Here is a 16,027-nt window from a genome sequence, read left to right as displayed (position 1 = left end):
ACATATATATTTTTAAACAGTAGCATAATTTCTATTTTTTTAAGCATAATAGAGAAAGGCTAAAATTTTAAAGGTATTTTGAAATATCTTTGAACATGAAGGATGAGAGCAAGCCAATAGATTTTTGAAAAGGTAGGTGCAGAAAACAATTTAATTTTCTTTAAAATAGAATAGTCGTTCTGAGTGGGAAAGGTCCCCATTCAGTATTTATCTAGCACATTTTTAGCACTGGGTGAATTTCGAGATGAATCAGATATGGTCTCTACTCTCAAGTCATCAGGTGAGACAGCTGCAAGCCAGCAATTCTACACAACAGTAAGCGGATTCTATAATGGAGGAAGGTGCAAAGAGCTATGGAAACACGGGAGAAGAAGGGTCCAGGCCTACTGATGGGTGCCAGAGGCAGCACCACAGGGGACCGGGCTCATGAGAGAAGCTGAAGAGGGAATAGGAACTTTCACTCGCAAAGGCCCAGAGGCAAGGGAGCAGTGCACTTGGGAAACCCCAAGCGGTCCAGGTGGCCTGAGAGTGACATGGAAGGGCACTGTGGCAGGATTTTCTGGTGTCAAACAAGGCATCTTTGCACGTTCTGGGCTTGAGATCTCTGATGGACACGTATGAGTGGGGAACAGGCCGCCCAGCTGCAAGGCCTACTTCTCACCTCTACGCTTTTTTCGCTTTTCTCACGAATTAATTCATTTTGTTCTCTTAATTGTTGCTGTTCTTCTTGAAGTGAACAAATTCGGTCTGTTGCAGCTGAAAGCTGATTAAGAAAGATTTTTAGATTTCTTAACATCAAAATGAATCTTACTGTTCAAATTAAAAGCTAACATTTGGCATCTTCACAATTGACAATGTATTTTCACATATGTGATATTTTATTTTTTATCCTTGTTTTGAATAGGTAATACATTCACATGGTTCAAAATTCCAAAGATATAAAAACATAAACAGTAAAATCTCTCTTACCCCTGCCCCTAGCCATCTCTGCCTTCCCTAGATATTCTTGTTTTACAAAAATGATAGCATACTACTTCACGTGGGCAAAGATTTATGGACACAAATTAGAAACAGCTTAAATGTCCAATACTAGAAATGGTTTAACAAATCACAGTAAAAGCATAAAACAGAAATATGTAGTTATTAAAATACTTACAAAAGCTTTTAATGACTTGAGAACATACTTATGATATAATAAAAATAAAAAAGGTTATATAGTATGTTCTCACGTCTAGTTTAAAGAAAAGAACTTAACTATGTTAAAAATCATTAAGAAAAACAAAAACAAACAAAAAAAGCTTAAGAAAAGATGGGGACTCTATATACAGCTGTCACTTAGCCAAGGGATTATGGGCTTTTTTCCCCCTGATTCTTCATTCTTTTTAGTTTTTCTAGCCAATGAGCAAAAGGATATCTTATCACTAGAGAGAGAATTAAAGAAGCTGGGAGAGGAATCACAACCAAACCATTAAAGATGTGCCCGAGGAAAACATCTTCCTTGCCCTGAACAAGTTAACGTAGTTTAGGCTAAAGTGTACAGGAGCAGGTGCCTTCATGTACCTGCTGAGGAGAGGCTAGCAGGAGAGGTGAGTAAATACCCCAACCAACCTCTCCTTTCCCAGCCTCTGAGCCAGCCTGGTGAGAGAAGGTGAGGCTGGAGAAGGAGAAAGAAGCCAGACATTTGCCCTCGATACTTGGCTGTGCTCTTAGCGTCATTCACTAACGGGGGGCCCTGAAGCACTGAACTCCTCACCTCCTCTTGGTCAACAGCATCTAGGTCCACTCAGACTCAGAACCCAGGACTGGGGTTTCTAAACATAACTGCTGTGCCCACGTAAGAAACTTTAAGGCTTGAAAGGAGGTGCTAGTTGCTGCAAGGGAAGAAGCAGGCAAAAACCATAAGCTAATTCCCATCCTACTCTCTGAAGACATAGAGAGCACACCCTGAAGTGAGAGATATACTTTTCTCTGAAGTACATTTTCTATTACATCTGTTTGCCTTTGAAGGAAAAATAAGCCAGTTGTTCAGTTTCAACAGCTAAATTAGACTTTCATTCAAAGCATGTCACCTCCCCTCAGAATGGGAGAAAATATTTACAGATGAAGCAACTGATGACCAGGGATTAATCTCCAAAATATACAAACAGCTCATGCAGCTCAATATCAAAAAAACAACCCAATCGAAAAATGGGCAGAAGATCTAAATAGACATTTCTCCAAAGAAGACATACAGATGGCCAAAAAGCACATGAAAAGATGGTCAACATCACTAATTATTAGAGAAATGCAAATCAAAACTACAATGAGGTATCACCTTACACTGGTCAGAATGGCCATCATGAAAAAAATCTACAAACAGGGCTTCCCTGGTGGCGCAGTGGTTGAGAGTCCGCCTGCCGATGCAGGGGACGCGGGTTCGTGCCCCGGTCTGGGGAGATCCCACATGCTGTGGAGCAGCTGGGCCCGTAAGCCATGGCCGCTGAGCCTGCGCATCCAGAGCCTGTGCTCCGCAGGGGGAGAGGCCACAACAGAGAGGCCCGTGTAACGCAAAAAAAAAAAAAAAAAAAAAAAAATCTACAAACAATAATTGCTGGAGAGGGTGTAGAGAAAAGGCAACCCTCCTATACTGCTCATAAAAAACTAAAAATAGAGCTACCATATGATCCAGCAATCCCACTCCTGGGCATATATCCGGAGAAAACCATAATTCTAAAAGATATATATACCCCAATGTTCGTTGCAGCATTACTTACAGTAGCCAGGACATGGAAGCAACCTAAATGTCCATCAACAGAGGAATGAATAAAGAAGATGTAGTATATATACACAGTGGAATATTACTCAGCCATAAAAAAGAACGAAATAATGCCATCTGAAGAAACATGGATTGACCTAGAGATTGTCAGACTGAGTGAAGTCAGACAGAGAAAGACAAATATCATACAATATTGCTCATACGTGGAATCTAAAAAAGGGTATAAATGAACTTATCTACAAAACAGAAATAGAGTTACAGATGTAGAAAACACACTTACGGTTACCAGGGGGTAAAGGGCGGGAGGGATAAATTGGAAGATTGGGATTGACATATACAAACTACTATATATAAAACAGGTAACTAGTAAGGACCTTCTGTATAGCACAGGGAACTCTACTCATTACTATGTAATGGCCTATATGGGAAAAGAATCTAAAAAAGAGTGGATATATGTATATGTATAGCTGATTCACTTTGTTGTACACCTGAAACTAACACAACATTGTAAATCAACTATACTCCAATAAAAATTATATAAAAAAAAAACAAAGCATGCCACCTCATCTGGGAGAACAAAGAGTGAATCTGCTTTTCTAAAATCAACTAAGGGGACTTCCCTGGTGGTGCAGTGGTTAAGAATCCGCCTGTCAATGCAGGGGACACGGGTTCAAGCCCTGGTCCAGGAAGATCCCACATACCGCGGAGCAACTAATCCCATGTGCCACAACTACTGAGCCTGCACTCTAGAGCCCGTGAGCCACACCTACTGAGCCCGCGCACCACAACTATTGAAGCCCGCACGCCTAGAGCCCGTGCTCCACAACAAGAGAAGCCACCGCAATGAGAAGCCCCTGCATCACAATGAAGACTAGCCCCCACTCACCGCAACTAGAGAAAGCCCGTGTGCAGCAACGAAGACCCAACGCAGCCAAAAATAAATAAATTAAATAAAATAAATAAATTAAAAAAAAAAAAAATCAACTAAGGTCTCCTTGAGTGCCTCCACATGCTAAGTGTTGGGCAAGGCACATTTATATGGTATTAACCTAACTTAATCTTTACAATACTATTGTGTGTTAAATTATCACCCAATTTAGAGATGAGGAAAGTGAGGCCCAAAGGCCCACTCCACCCCCCAGGTGAATTCGAGTCCTTCAGCTCTAAGTGTGATGAAGTCTCTCCCACGAGGACCATTTTTGAGTTTCTTTCTCCTGTTACAAATCTGAGCTCCTCTCCTGAAAGCTGTTCAGGCCTGGCCCCTCAAGAGGGCGCAGGAAGTTTAAAGTGAGCCCTAAACTGGGTCCTCCGTTACAAAGGTGTGCTCTGCGACTCTCCTTTCGGCTGTAACCTGCCTCCACACTGTGGGGGGGTCACTCTCCGGCCCCCCTCACAGCCCTCTTCCTTCCCAGTGAGACTTGGTGGGGAGGGTCGAGCAGCCAGGACCGCTACCTGTGGAAAGCCTCAGAAAGGCTGAGCAACCCCCCTCCTGCTAACAGGAGACAAGATGTGTCCACCAAGGAGACTGCCGGGCAGCTGGCAGCAAGCTTTCTTCCTCAGCCTCAGCCCTCCTTCTTCCTGTCCTTTCATTTCTCTCTTCCTAGTGAGAAAGCAGAGAAAGACCACACTGTGGGGAGACTGGTTCCAAGCTCCTGAGAGGCCGAGACACGGAATGGGGGGGCGAGGGTACTTTTACCCCATAAAAGAGCCTGTGCCTTCTGGGCAGCCGGGAGACACACTACATCATAGGAAAGGTGGGAAACGAGGAAGAGGATAGCACGTTCACAAAAGGAGTGGGGCTTTTCCAACTATGACTTATCTTCTACTGGACCACTGTGAGGTGATAAAACCTAAGTCACTTAGAACTGGCTCATGATCCGTTGCACTGGCTCATGGGAGCCCCGGCCAGGGCAGAACACGGACATTCTGAGGATGTGAAATTCTGAGAATGTCTGTCCTGTGTGCAGCTCAACCCAAGGTTAGCAATTCCCATTCCTACCAGTGAGAAGCTCTGGTCAGATATACCAACCATACCATTTCTCTTCTTGGGTCATTCTGCTTTAAGAATTTCAATAAGTTACAAACCTCTTCTTGAAGCTTTGAATTAGTCTTTTCCAACCCTTCTATCTTGGTTTGAAGATCCCCAACTGTGCAGCTGTAAAAAAGAAAATATTAAGTAAATGTGAACTTATAAAAGCTGACTGTTTTCCCAATCTGTAAACAATGAGAATAGAGATTCCTAGATTTCCTATATGAAATGGAGAGTCAAAGGGTCTCCAATTAACTCATAGATGAGAATTCTAAATATATACGTAAGCAGTGTGTGTGTGTGTGTGTATATATTTTTTTTTTTTTACTGAAATGTTTTCTCCAAATATGCTACCCATTTCTTGTTTAGCCAACTGGAAAGAAAACAGCATTTCCCCCAACACAATATATGGGAACCAAAATGCACCAGCAGTCATATATCTAAAGTAATATTCATAACAAGATATTGGTACTTTAGGGTAGTAGGATCAAAGGTGATTTTTAAATCTTTTTTATACTTTGTCCCATTTTTCACATATTCTTTAAGTAATATGCACTACTTTCATACTGAAAAATACGTAAAAAGCTAATGTAGACTTGACAAACAACAATAATAGTAGTAGTTTTCTTTTTGGACAATGTGTCAGGCCCTGTTTGTTTTAAGCACTTTAAATGCATCAACTCCCCACAATTCTGTGAGGCAAATCTTATTGTTAATCTGTTTTACAGATGAGGAAACCATAACTTTATTGAAAAACTCACTTAACTTCATACCCCTATGAACCCAGGTGATCTGGCTCCAGAGCCTGCACTTTTAGGCAACAGACCCTACTGCCAAAAACTGGGGCTTTTTGCCGGTGAGGGGGGGGTATCAAGAAACAAACCTGACAAGGCTAATGAACCAAGGTTCAAGAATTGGGTGGGAGAAAAATAAAAATACAAATTGACACAAAATGAAAAAGTCAACAAAACAAAACATATGGAAGGAATTACAAGTTTTACGAGTATGCCATTTTCAATTCTGTACCAACTACATAACTCAGAAAATATCAACAAAATTTCTATTTTTCCTTAGAAAACATAAATTACCAAAGAAGATATATCCTCACGAGGAGAAAAGCTAGATGAATTAACAGCTAAGGAAAAACTGAAAAGCTGGCATAAGTATTGCCTCCACACAGGCTTTGAGCTTCAAATTTTCAAGGAGCAAATAATGCTCACGAAATAGAAGGTGTTCCCAGGCACAGAAACAAGGCAAAGCTTCCTGATTCATTTTGTGAAGCTGCATAACCCTGATACCATGCCAGAGGGGAAACTATGGAACAACTATGTTAAGTTACATGTTAAGAGGATGACTAAATTATTAAAGCTATGATCAAGTAGAGTTTATCCCTACGAAGAAATCCATTAATAAACTATATTACATCAATAGATTAAGGGATAAAAGTCATGTTAACTTAATGGATGCTAAAAGGCATTTGATAAAATTCAACATCTATTCCTTATAAAAGTTCTCAATAAACTAAGCATGGATTAAGAATCTCACTCTCAAAATAATAGCCAGCATCACACCTCAGGAAAGCTCAGAGCAGCATACCCTAGGTATGTTCTGAAGAACACACTAGCTCCTTTGCCTGCTTCATTGGCTTTGGGGGCCAGAGAGGCTGCTCCCGCAGAGAACTGCTAATGTGCACAGTGCACTCTCTAAAGAGCGTTCAGAGAGAGAATTATTTTTCCCAAACACGTTAGGCTGAGAATCTCCATCCATTCTCCATCAAAACCTGCAACAACTAGTGTTTCATGAAACACAGGAGCAGCTTTCCAATTAAAATGAAAATTCAAGATAAAGATACCTGCTATCACTATTGAATTGTTCTCAAAGGTCTAGCCCAGTGGTTTTCAACCCCTTTTTCCTGCCCAGAACATTGGAGGGATGTGTGTTGATTCCCAGCAGCGATAATGCTTCCCATGCAGTGATTTCCAACTAAGTTGCGGTGGGCTAAGGGGTGGAGAGGTTTAATTTATTACTCTCTAATTTGCATAACTAGACAGAACAAAAGATCAAAGGATTCCCCAAAGCTCTTTATCAAGAAATCATACTTCTACAGTCTGTACACATGAGCACTGAACAACAACCTTTTTTCTTGGTTTGGAAAAAAGTTAGTTATAAATATATGGCACCTCAAAAAGGTTCCATGAGGCAATTATCGGGCACTGAGAATGAACTGCAACAATGGAAAAAGGAGGGAGTCCTACCTTAAGTGCCGGTTAAGTTCTTCCACATAATTTTTTTGATCAAGGACATCAGTAATTCTTTCATGCCTTTTAAAAAGAATATAAAAAGAGAGAAATTCTTTTTACTCAGGGTTAATACTTTTAATTGTCCCCCAACCTTCCCGTCACCTTGTAGGAGTACGAATGTCATCAGGAAACCAAGAGATGGTCAGAGCTTAGTAATGTCTGCACGGTCCTAAGTGAACCAGCAAGGCGGGCTAGGAAGACATGGGACACACTGGAAACAGGCTGCCTGGAGAGGAGCCTCCCTGCAGACGCTCCTCCCACCTCTCCCCTAGCATTTGAGAAAGCCACTGGCAGGCAAGGTAGAAACACCAAAAGCCACATGTAAATGGCTTTCCAGTTAGGAGATGAAGCAGCCCTTGTTATACTGAAGGAAAAGAAGCTGCCTCAGAAAAGAAGACCACAAGACTCTTCAAAACACAAAGCTGATTAGTCTGGGTTAAAAAAAAAAGACTCTGGGAACTCTTTGGCAGTCCAGTGGTTAGGACTCTGCACTTTCACTGCCAAGGGGGTAGGTTCAATCCCTGGTCAGGGAACTAAGATCCTGCAAGCTGTGCAGCATGGCCAAAAAAAAAAACAAACCAAAAAGCAAAAACACAACATAACAAAACTTCATACATCTTTATAAAAAAAGCAAAAAAGACTTTATCATTTTAAAGTTAGGCTCCTCCCACCAACTTCTTTACGTACATATGTACATAAATGGGATCATGTGACCCAGGTTCATGCCACAGGTGCTGGATTTGCTGGTCAGTGCAGTCATTTTTTTCTTTTACCTTTCTGCCCTTTACATAGCTCTCCCAGGTAACACATACTGATAGCTTGTTGAGTATCCTATGTGTATATAATCATAATATCTATCTATATTTTTACATATAGTATATGCAATTAAAATATATATTAGAGAATTTGGGGGTTTTAAAAAATGGGATATATATACTTCTCAGTATTATACTTTTCTCACTCAATAATACCTGCGGAAATCCCTCTAAATCTACTATACAGTAGGTTAAATTTGTTTTTCTTTCATGTCTGTATAATACATAGTGTGGAATACTTCAGATGTTCTACAATTCATTCAATTGCAGATGTCTCTAGGTATCCACGGGGGACTAGTTCCAGAACCTCTGTGGATACCCAAATCTGTAGATGCTCAAGTCCCTTATACAAATGGCATAGCACAGCTGACCCTCTATATCTGTGGGTTCCACATCTGCAGGTTCAAAGGCTGACTGTATTCCCTTAATAGTGGATAATCAGTTTACTTCCAGTTCTTCTTGACATTAAGAATGTATTTTAAATTTCAAGTGAGTGAATCCTTGTACTATGGGTGCATGAAGCATTAATGGGATTCCCGCTGGTCCCTTCCTTGGTAAGGTGCACTGCCAAGGCACTGAGAAGGAAGAGTTCTCATTACAAAGACGTGTGAAAGACAGGTAACAGATGTACGTGGTAAAATATTCAAACACAGCGCAAGGGTTTACAGTGAAACTCCCTCCCATGCCTGTCTCCTGACCTCTTCCCCACAGGTGGCCTTGTTTTCAGGTCGATGTGCCTCTCTAGAAATGATCCATGTATATGGAAGTACAACATATAAATATGGGTGTATGTCTTTTTTGTTATAACATAAATGGTAGCATGTTATATACATTGTTTGCTTTTTTTTCTTTTCTTTTTTTTTTTTCCAGGATAACTTCTTTTAATGCTCTTGTTAACAAGGATGAGGTAGAGCTACAATGTGGCATGAAAAGACACCCAAGACACAGTAGGATCAAAGAATAAGTCTAGTGGCAACTTAAATATATAATAGTACCTTTCCATTTACATCCAAACCATAAAGCAAATTACACTACCAACAAATATATACCTGCAAGGCAGTAAAGAAAGGCTTGGAAGGAGTCATGCATGAGTAGCTTCCTCTGAAGAAGCAGGGGGAGTGGGATTGAGATGGAGACAAGGGGATAGTGTTAATGGGGAAATTTGCCTTGTACTCTCTACTCTTCCACAGAGCCTAATTCCTTAAACAATGGGAATAGGAATGTATTACCACTGTAATTAAAAATAGCTAAATAAAAAATAAAAATTCAAACAACACAAAAACAAAAGTAGCATTCTTTGCCAACAGTTACATGAAAAGATGCAACATCACTAATCATCAGGGGAATGCAAATCAAAAACCACAGTATGCTATCATGCCATACCCGTTAGAATGGCTATCACCGAAAAGACAAGAATAAGTGTAGGCCAGGATGCAGAGAAAAGGGAACACTTGTGCACTGTTGGTGGGAATGTAAATTGGTGCAGCCACTATGAAAAACAGTATGGCAATTCTTCAAAAAATTAAAAAATAGAATTACTAAATGATCCAGCAATTCCACTTCTGGGTATTTATCCAAAGAGAATGAAAACTAACTTGAAAATGTATATGCACACCCATGTTCACTGCAGCATTATTTATAACAGCCGAGATATGGAAACAACCTAACTGTCCATCAATGTATGTGGTATATTCATATAATAAAATACTATTCATCCATAAAAAAAAAGGAAATCCTACCATTTCTGACAACATGAGTGGACTTTGAGGGCATTATGCTAAGCGAAGTAAGTAAAACAGTGAAAGACAAATACCTTATGATCTTACTTATATGTGGAATCTAAAATAAACACAAAACCAAACTCACAGATACAGGGACTGGTGGTTGCCAGAGGTGGGGGGGTGGGGGAGTGGGTGAATGGGGCCATAAGGCACAAACTTCCAGTTATAAAATAAGTAAGTCCTGGGGATGTAATGTACAGCATGGTGACTGTAGTTAATAATACTGTATTGCATATTTGAAAGTTGCTAAGAGACTGGATCCTAAAAATGCTTATCACAAGAAAAGAAATTTTTTGTAACTACGTATGGTGATGGATGTTAACTAGACTTATTGTGGTGATCATTTTGCAATATATACAAATATCAGATCATTATGTTGTACACTTGAAACTAATATAATGTTATATGTCAATTATACCTCAATTTTAAAAAAGGAGCATTCTCTGCCAGAATTTCATTAAAAACGTGAAGAACAGCATACAATACAGAACTTACTCTTTGCCACCATCAAGATCCTGCACATCCTTAATGTAGAGAGAAAAATCGATCACTCCAACCTGATCGAAATAAAATGTACCAGTTTAAGTGAAAAATAACTTTTCGCACTTTCCACAAAACTTACAGTCTTTAAAATTCAGGGTATTTACCTTCCTATCTCAGGATAAAACAATAGGATTGTTAGGATAACCTGACAATCAGTTAGGTTAACCAGCTTAAAGCAGCAATCAATCAAACAAACAAACCAAAAGAAAAATAACCCCCTCACCTTCTAAACTTACTAAAAATCAGAATTTAAGGGAATATTCTGAAGTTTTATTTATTTATTTATTTATTTTACTTATTTATTCAACAATCAAATTGTTGACAAAGATCAACAAAGTTCTTTGGGTACAAAGTAATAAAAAAAAAAAAAAGAGACCTGTATCTCTAAAGTGGTGACCTTAACTGATAACTCTGACCTTAACTGATAACTCTGACTCCTTCTTCCCCCAAACTGAGGTGAAAAGGTCCAGTATTTCAGGGAAAATTCTCTGCTGCTGTGGGGAACTAGGGGCTCCAAGACCCCTCAAAATCTCAAAGTCAGGGGCTTTGTCCAGAAATAAAGCACTTCAGAGAGAGTGAATGAGAGCCCTAGTCTGCCACCATCCACTCTAGTGTAAGTGCAGCCATTCCTTCGAAATATAGGAAAATTGGGTTCATCAATAGAGAAATATTTAAATCAGTCATGTTATAGCCATATTGCAGAACCCTATGCAACCATAACAAAGAATGCAGAGAATGAATATGTAATGAAATGAAGAAAGCTCCAGGATAAAATTTTAACTCAAAGAATACTATGTACAGCATTAACTCCTTATAGTAACCTCCCTTATGTTAAAACCAAAGCTATACATGATGTTTTCTGCAACTCCTCTGTTGCGCCTCCCACCAATCTATATTCCTGACCCTAGAACCTGGGTGTCCAGTAAGGCCTGTCTTTATGAGCAGAAAGCAGCAGAAAGGATGCTGTGACTTCTGCAGCTAGGTTAACAAAGGCAGTACAAGCTTCCTCCTGGCTCTTTCCCTTGGGCATATACCTTTGAAGTTCTGAGCTTCCATGGGAAAAGTCTGGCTAACCTTGAGGCACCACACTGGAGACCAAGTGGAGAGACCACGTGTAGACAGAGATGCCCAAGAAGCCCCTGCTGCTCCAGCCTCAGCTCCCTGAGCCTTCTCAGCCCAGAGGACAGAGAGTGAGAGTGTATATGCCTTCAGCCACTCCAGCCCCAGCCACCAACTGCCTGTGATCACAGGCATGCTTAAGAGTCACCGTGCTGAGCTCAGCCATCCCTCAAATATGAGGGACTGTAATCATTTAGGTGACTGTTAATTTGTTACACTGCAACAGAAAACCAGAAAAGATTTAATTAAAAACAAAACCTATGTAGACATAAATGCATAGGAAAAGTAGAAACAGTCCCTCAAATTTTTACCATTATCTGTGGGGACAAGACTGGGACTGAAGGGGGAGAGGAGAAGGGGAGCTTGAATTTCACTTTTCACTTTACATTCTTCTGTAATTGCTTAACTTCTTTTCAACAAGCATGAATTTCTTTTGTAATACAAAAATAATTTAAAAAGAAATATATATTTGACTGGAAAGAAAGCAACAATAGAAGGAATGAGAAAGAATACCCAAAGTAGGAATTAATGGACTAGGAAACAAAGCTCTCCTCTCAAAGCAGAAGTGATGTGTAAAAGCAAGACCTGGTTCTTCGAGCTCAACACAGCAGACAAATCTCTACCGAGTATTACAATTTAGAAAAGTGAGATTTTAAAAAGCTGTAAGAAAATACTCTCATGCAACTAATAGATCTGAATGAAACAAATGATTTCTGGAAAAATATAAATGACTAAAACTGTTTCTAAGACTTAGGAAACCAATAAATTGACCGAAGCTATGCAAAAAATTAAAGTGGTCAAAGCATGAGGACCATAAAGCTTTTGCATAAAGCTGAAACTGTCATACTAGCCAGTTTTAACAAACCTTTAAAGAAAAATATTTCCTGCTCTAATAAACTGTTGTAGAAAGCAAGAAAGAAAAGAATATCATCCAGTTTATTTTATGAGGTTATACAATCCTGACACTGAAAAGTGACAAAGACAGTATAGAAAAGGAAAATTCAGACCAGTGTCACTTTTAAGGAGAAATACAAAATTTCCAAATAAACCACAGACATATTAAATCTAGGAGTATACTAAAAGAATAACGCACGATGACCAAGTAAGGTTTATTTTATGATATTACAATAGGAAACCTAAGAATTAATTCAATTATTATTATGGGTTAAAAATGGATATGGCATCTCAATAGATGCCAAAAAAGTTATTTGATAGCATTCAATGTTCATTTTTAAATAAAAATATAAAGTAAGCTAGAATAGAACAGTACTTTCTAAACATGAGAAAGAGGATCCCTCAGGGTGCAGTAGCAAATACTCATAATTTATGGTGACATACAAGAGGTATTAAAGATAAGAATAGGCCAGGGGGCTCAATCACATCTATTACTTAATAAAAATCCCAATTAAATTTTTATTTTGGAATCTGACAAAATGATGTTCAAGGTCATCTGGCAGAATGGACAGCCTCAACTATATCTGACAAAGAAGTACAAAAAAGTAGGCAGGAGGTGAACTGCCAGAGCTTTGGTAATTAAAAGACTACGTTACTGGCATAGAAATAAAAAGATCCAGAGACTAAACAGAGAGTCCAGAAATAAGCCTCAGAGCATAATGGATATTTCAACACATGATAAAGGTGGAATTTCAAATTAGTAGGGAAATAATATTTGATACATGATATTGAGAAAACTTTACTACTACTGTAGTAATAGTTTACTACTGTACTTATATAAGAAATCTAGACTTCTACTTCACACTATGTCAAAACGAATAACAGGCAGATCATTTAAATGTAAAAAATATACATGTGATTTAAAAAATTAGGTTAATTTTTAGACGTGGAAGGACCTTCTAAGCACAATACCTTAGAAGGTATAAAGGAAAAGTCCATTAACTATGACCAGCAAAAAAAAAAAAAAGTCTACAGGGAAAACAAGCCCCAAGACAGCAGAAAAAAAAAATTTATAACAAATATTCTGACAAATGGTAAATATCCTTAATCAATAATAAAGGAGTGGAAAAAGTTGGAAAACTCAAAAAAATGGGCAAAGGATATGAACAGGTGAACCCCCAATGGCAAATAAAACATGAAAAAAATAGTTTATCTTCCTAGTTCTCAAAAATATAAATTTGAGATGAAGAGTTGTTTTTCTCTCAGATTAAAAAAGACCAAGAATGCTCACATGTAATCACAACACTCATGCAGAATGTGTATACTCTGACACAGCAATCTCAAAACTTAACCTAAGAAAATAAACAGACAAGAGTAAAAAGAAGTATGAGGATGTTTATAACATTATTGTTGTAACATGGAAACAACTTACATTAGTAAGTATTGGTTAAATAAATTATGGTACATTCATAAAATGGATTACTATCAGTTGTTTAAAATGGTTTATATCTCTTGACATCAAGAGCTATGTGGAACATATTATTAAATTAAAAAATTGCAAAATGGTGTGCTTGGAATAATCATATTTTGGTTTAATGAAAAAAGAGAACTCCAAACATCTGTCTCTGAAATATAAATACACACATACACCTTTCTTCATGTGCTTCAAGGATGTATCCTGAAATGTAACACTGAATTAGCTCTTTCTGTGCAATGGGATTATATGTGATATTTTGTTTCTTTTCAAAAAAACTTCTTTGTATTTTTTGAAAAACATTTAACAGGCAAAAACAAGAAAACTACTAGAAAAAAAAAAAAAGAGAGGAAAGGTTACAATAAAAAAAGCTGACCTGGTCACGGAGGGATTGGGGAAGCTTTAGATTCATGTCCAAACATGTAGTGGGAAGAAGCCTGGGCCACTGCCCAGTTACAGATGCCCTGAAGAGGTGGAGGTGAGGGTGGGGCAGGGTGTCGTGACTTACTGCCCCTGCCACCACGAGTTTAGGTCTCAGCCCTGGTCAAGAGGGCTGTCCCACCCCATGGGGCACTCTGCATCTTACCGCCTACTTTCATTTGTGCTCCATTTTACCATCTGACTTCCCAAGTCTCTCCCGAGTCTATTTTCCCATTCCTCATGCAACCTGGGGCTTCCAGACTTGTCTGCTCAATGTTTTTGCTTTCCCTATTCTTGGCTGCTTCTAACTCATGAACTGGATGGTTGCTAGCTTGATCTTTCTCAATCCCAGGCCTGATCATTTCAGTGTACTGCTTAAATACCTCCAAAGGTTTTTAAGTTCCAAAGTTCCAGGGACAAAAACTAAAGCCTCTAACGTGGCACTGATGGCCTAACAATTGGGCCAGCCTCTACCTTCACTTCACTCATTGAGCATCCTGTGTTCTAGCCATGGAGAACTGCTTCCCGTTCCCAAACACGCCATGCTCTCTGTGTGCCTCTGTGCCTTTGCCCAAGCTATTTTTCACCCTTCCCCAAGACCTTTGCCAGCTGCTCCCCACTCTGGTCCAGCATAGCACCTTGCACAGCCCTGTGCCAGATGCCCCCTGCCATCTGCCCCTTCCTTAGGTTCAGCATATGTCTGCAGATCCTATGTAAAATCCCTGGCCCAGACAAGGCATTCGATCTGGAGTCAAAATTCCCATTTTACCTGAGAATCCAAGTCTTCTCCTTTTAAACAGAGGTTGGCATCAAGCACATTGAGTCCCACCAGCAGACCAACAATCACCATCCCTTCTTCCTCCATCATTAATGCCTCAGGCTCATAGAACTCACTGAAAGAGATCGATACAACAGGAACACCTTCACCACCCTTCTCTTGGACCTACTCTGCCTTTTCACCTCTCAGCTCATGGCCTGGCTGCCAACTTCATCAGGAGCCAGAGGCTCCCTTGTGTGAATTCCCTTCTTCCTTCTATTTCCTCTCCCACTTTAAGTGCTGCTATCTCTTCTCTGGCCTCTCCTCTCTTCCTGTGGCTTAAAATGGACTCCTCCTACCTCTGGTCTAGGATTAACTCCTCTGTTTGGACCCTGGAGCCCAGTCCTCCTCATCTCTTGGCTCCTGTGTTCCTGAACATCACTCTGCCCCTCCTGTCCACTCTGGCTCCTTCTTTTGTGTTGCTATGAACTACTTCTACACTTACATTCATGTCAACATAAAGTGGGATCCCACAGCCTCCCCCACCACCCATCCAAGGATAAAACTCTTCCCTCTTCCCTGTGTCCCATGGAACAACACTGGCTGCTTTTACTTCCTTACCTCCAAGTCACCTCAGCCATTACAGTGAGGCTCCATCCATTACTGCTCTGGTCACCAGCGATTAGCTAATTTACCATTGTGTGTATGAGTACATGAGAACTTATTATCCTAAGAATTAGTTGTTTAGAATGAAATCTGTACCTCAGAGTTACTCAGTATAACAGTACTCAAAGAAGAGTACAAAGTACGTGAACTATTTGAAACCCGTATTTATCATGAAAAGATATGTTCAATAATAAGCCATGACTTGAAAACAATGGAAAATTTTGGGTGACTGTAAAAGACATTTTTATTTCAGTTAGGTAAGAGAATTATCTCTGGCGAGATCTGTTCCTTGTAAATGATCATATCCTGGAGAAAATTCCTCTTATAATGGTTACTTTTGTTTATAGAGTTATAAATATAAAAAATGAACCCAGTCATAAATTTCAGAGATAGACAGTTCGTCTTTACTGATGCCAAGAGATATAAAAGTTTACAAACTGAATGTGGAATCCTAAAACAGGTAATCTAGATATG

The 16,027-nt window shown here is 39.4% G+C and overlaps 1 protein-coding gene across 2 annotated transcripts in view; it reads right to left on the bottom strand.

Annotated features, from left to right (window-relative positions):
- Window positions 1-16,027, bottom strand: part of RUFY1 (RUN and FYVE domain containing 1) — a 61,744-nt gene that overhangs the window by 29,098 nt on the left and 16,619 nt on the right. For both annotated transcript variants that reach the window (XM_032628243.1, XM_032628244.1), the window contains exons 5-9: window positions 14,900-15,023; window positions 10,176-10,237; window positions 7,040-7,105; window positions 4,841-4,910; window positions 662-763 (exon numbers count right to left, since the gene is read on the bottom strand). In XM_032628243.1, the coding sequence (XP_032484134.1) occupies window positions 662-763; window positions 4,841-4,910; window positions 7,040-7,105; window positions 10,176-10,237; window positions 14,900-15,023 (424 nt within the window). The remainder of the gene's footprint in view (window positions 1-661; window positions 764-4,840; window positions 4,911-7,039; window positions 7,106-10,175; window positions 10,238-14,899; window positions 15,024-16,027) is intronic.

Source organism: Phocoena sinus, chromosome 3 (assembly GCF_008692025.1).
Source record: "Phocoena sinus isolate mPhoSin1 chromosome 3, mPhoSin1.pri, whole genome shotgun sequence".
NCBI classification, from domain to species: domain Eukaryota; kingdom Metazoa; phylum Chordata; class Mammalia; order Artiodactyla; family Phocoenidae; genus Phocoena; species Phocoena sinus.
The sequence above is the reverse complement of the archived record's forward strand: the minus strand, read 5'-3'. Positions and strand labels throughout refer to the sequence as shown.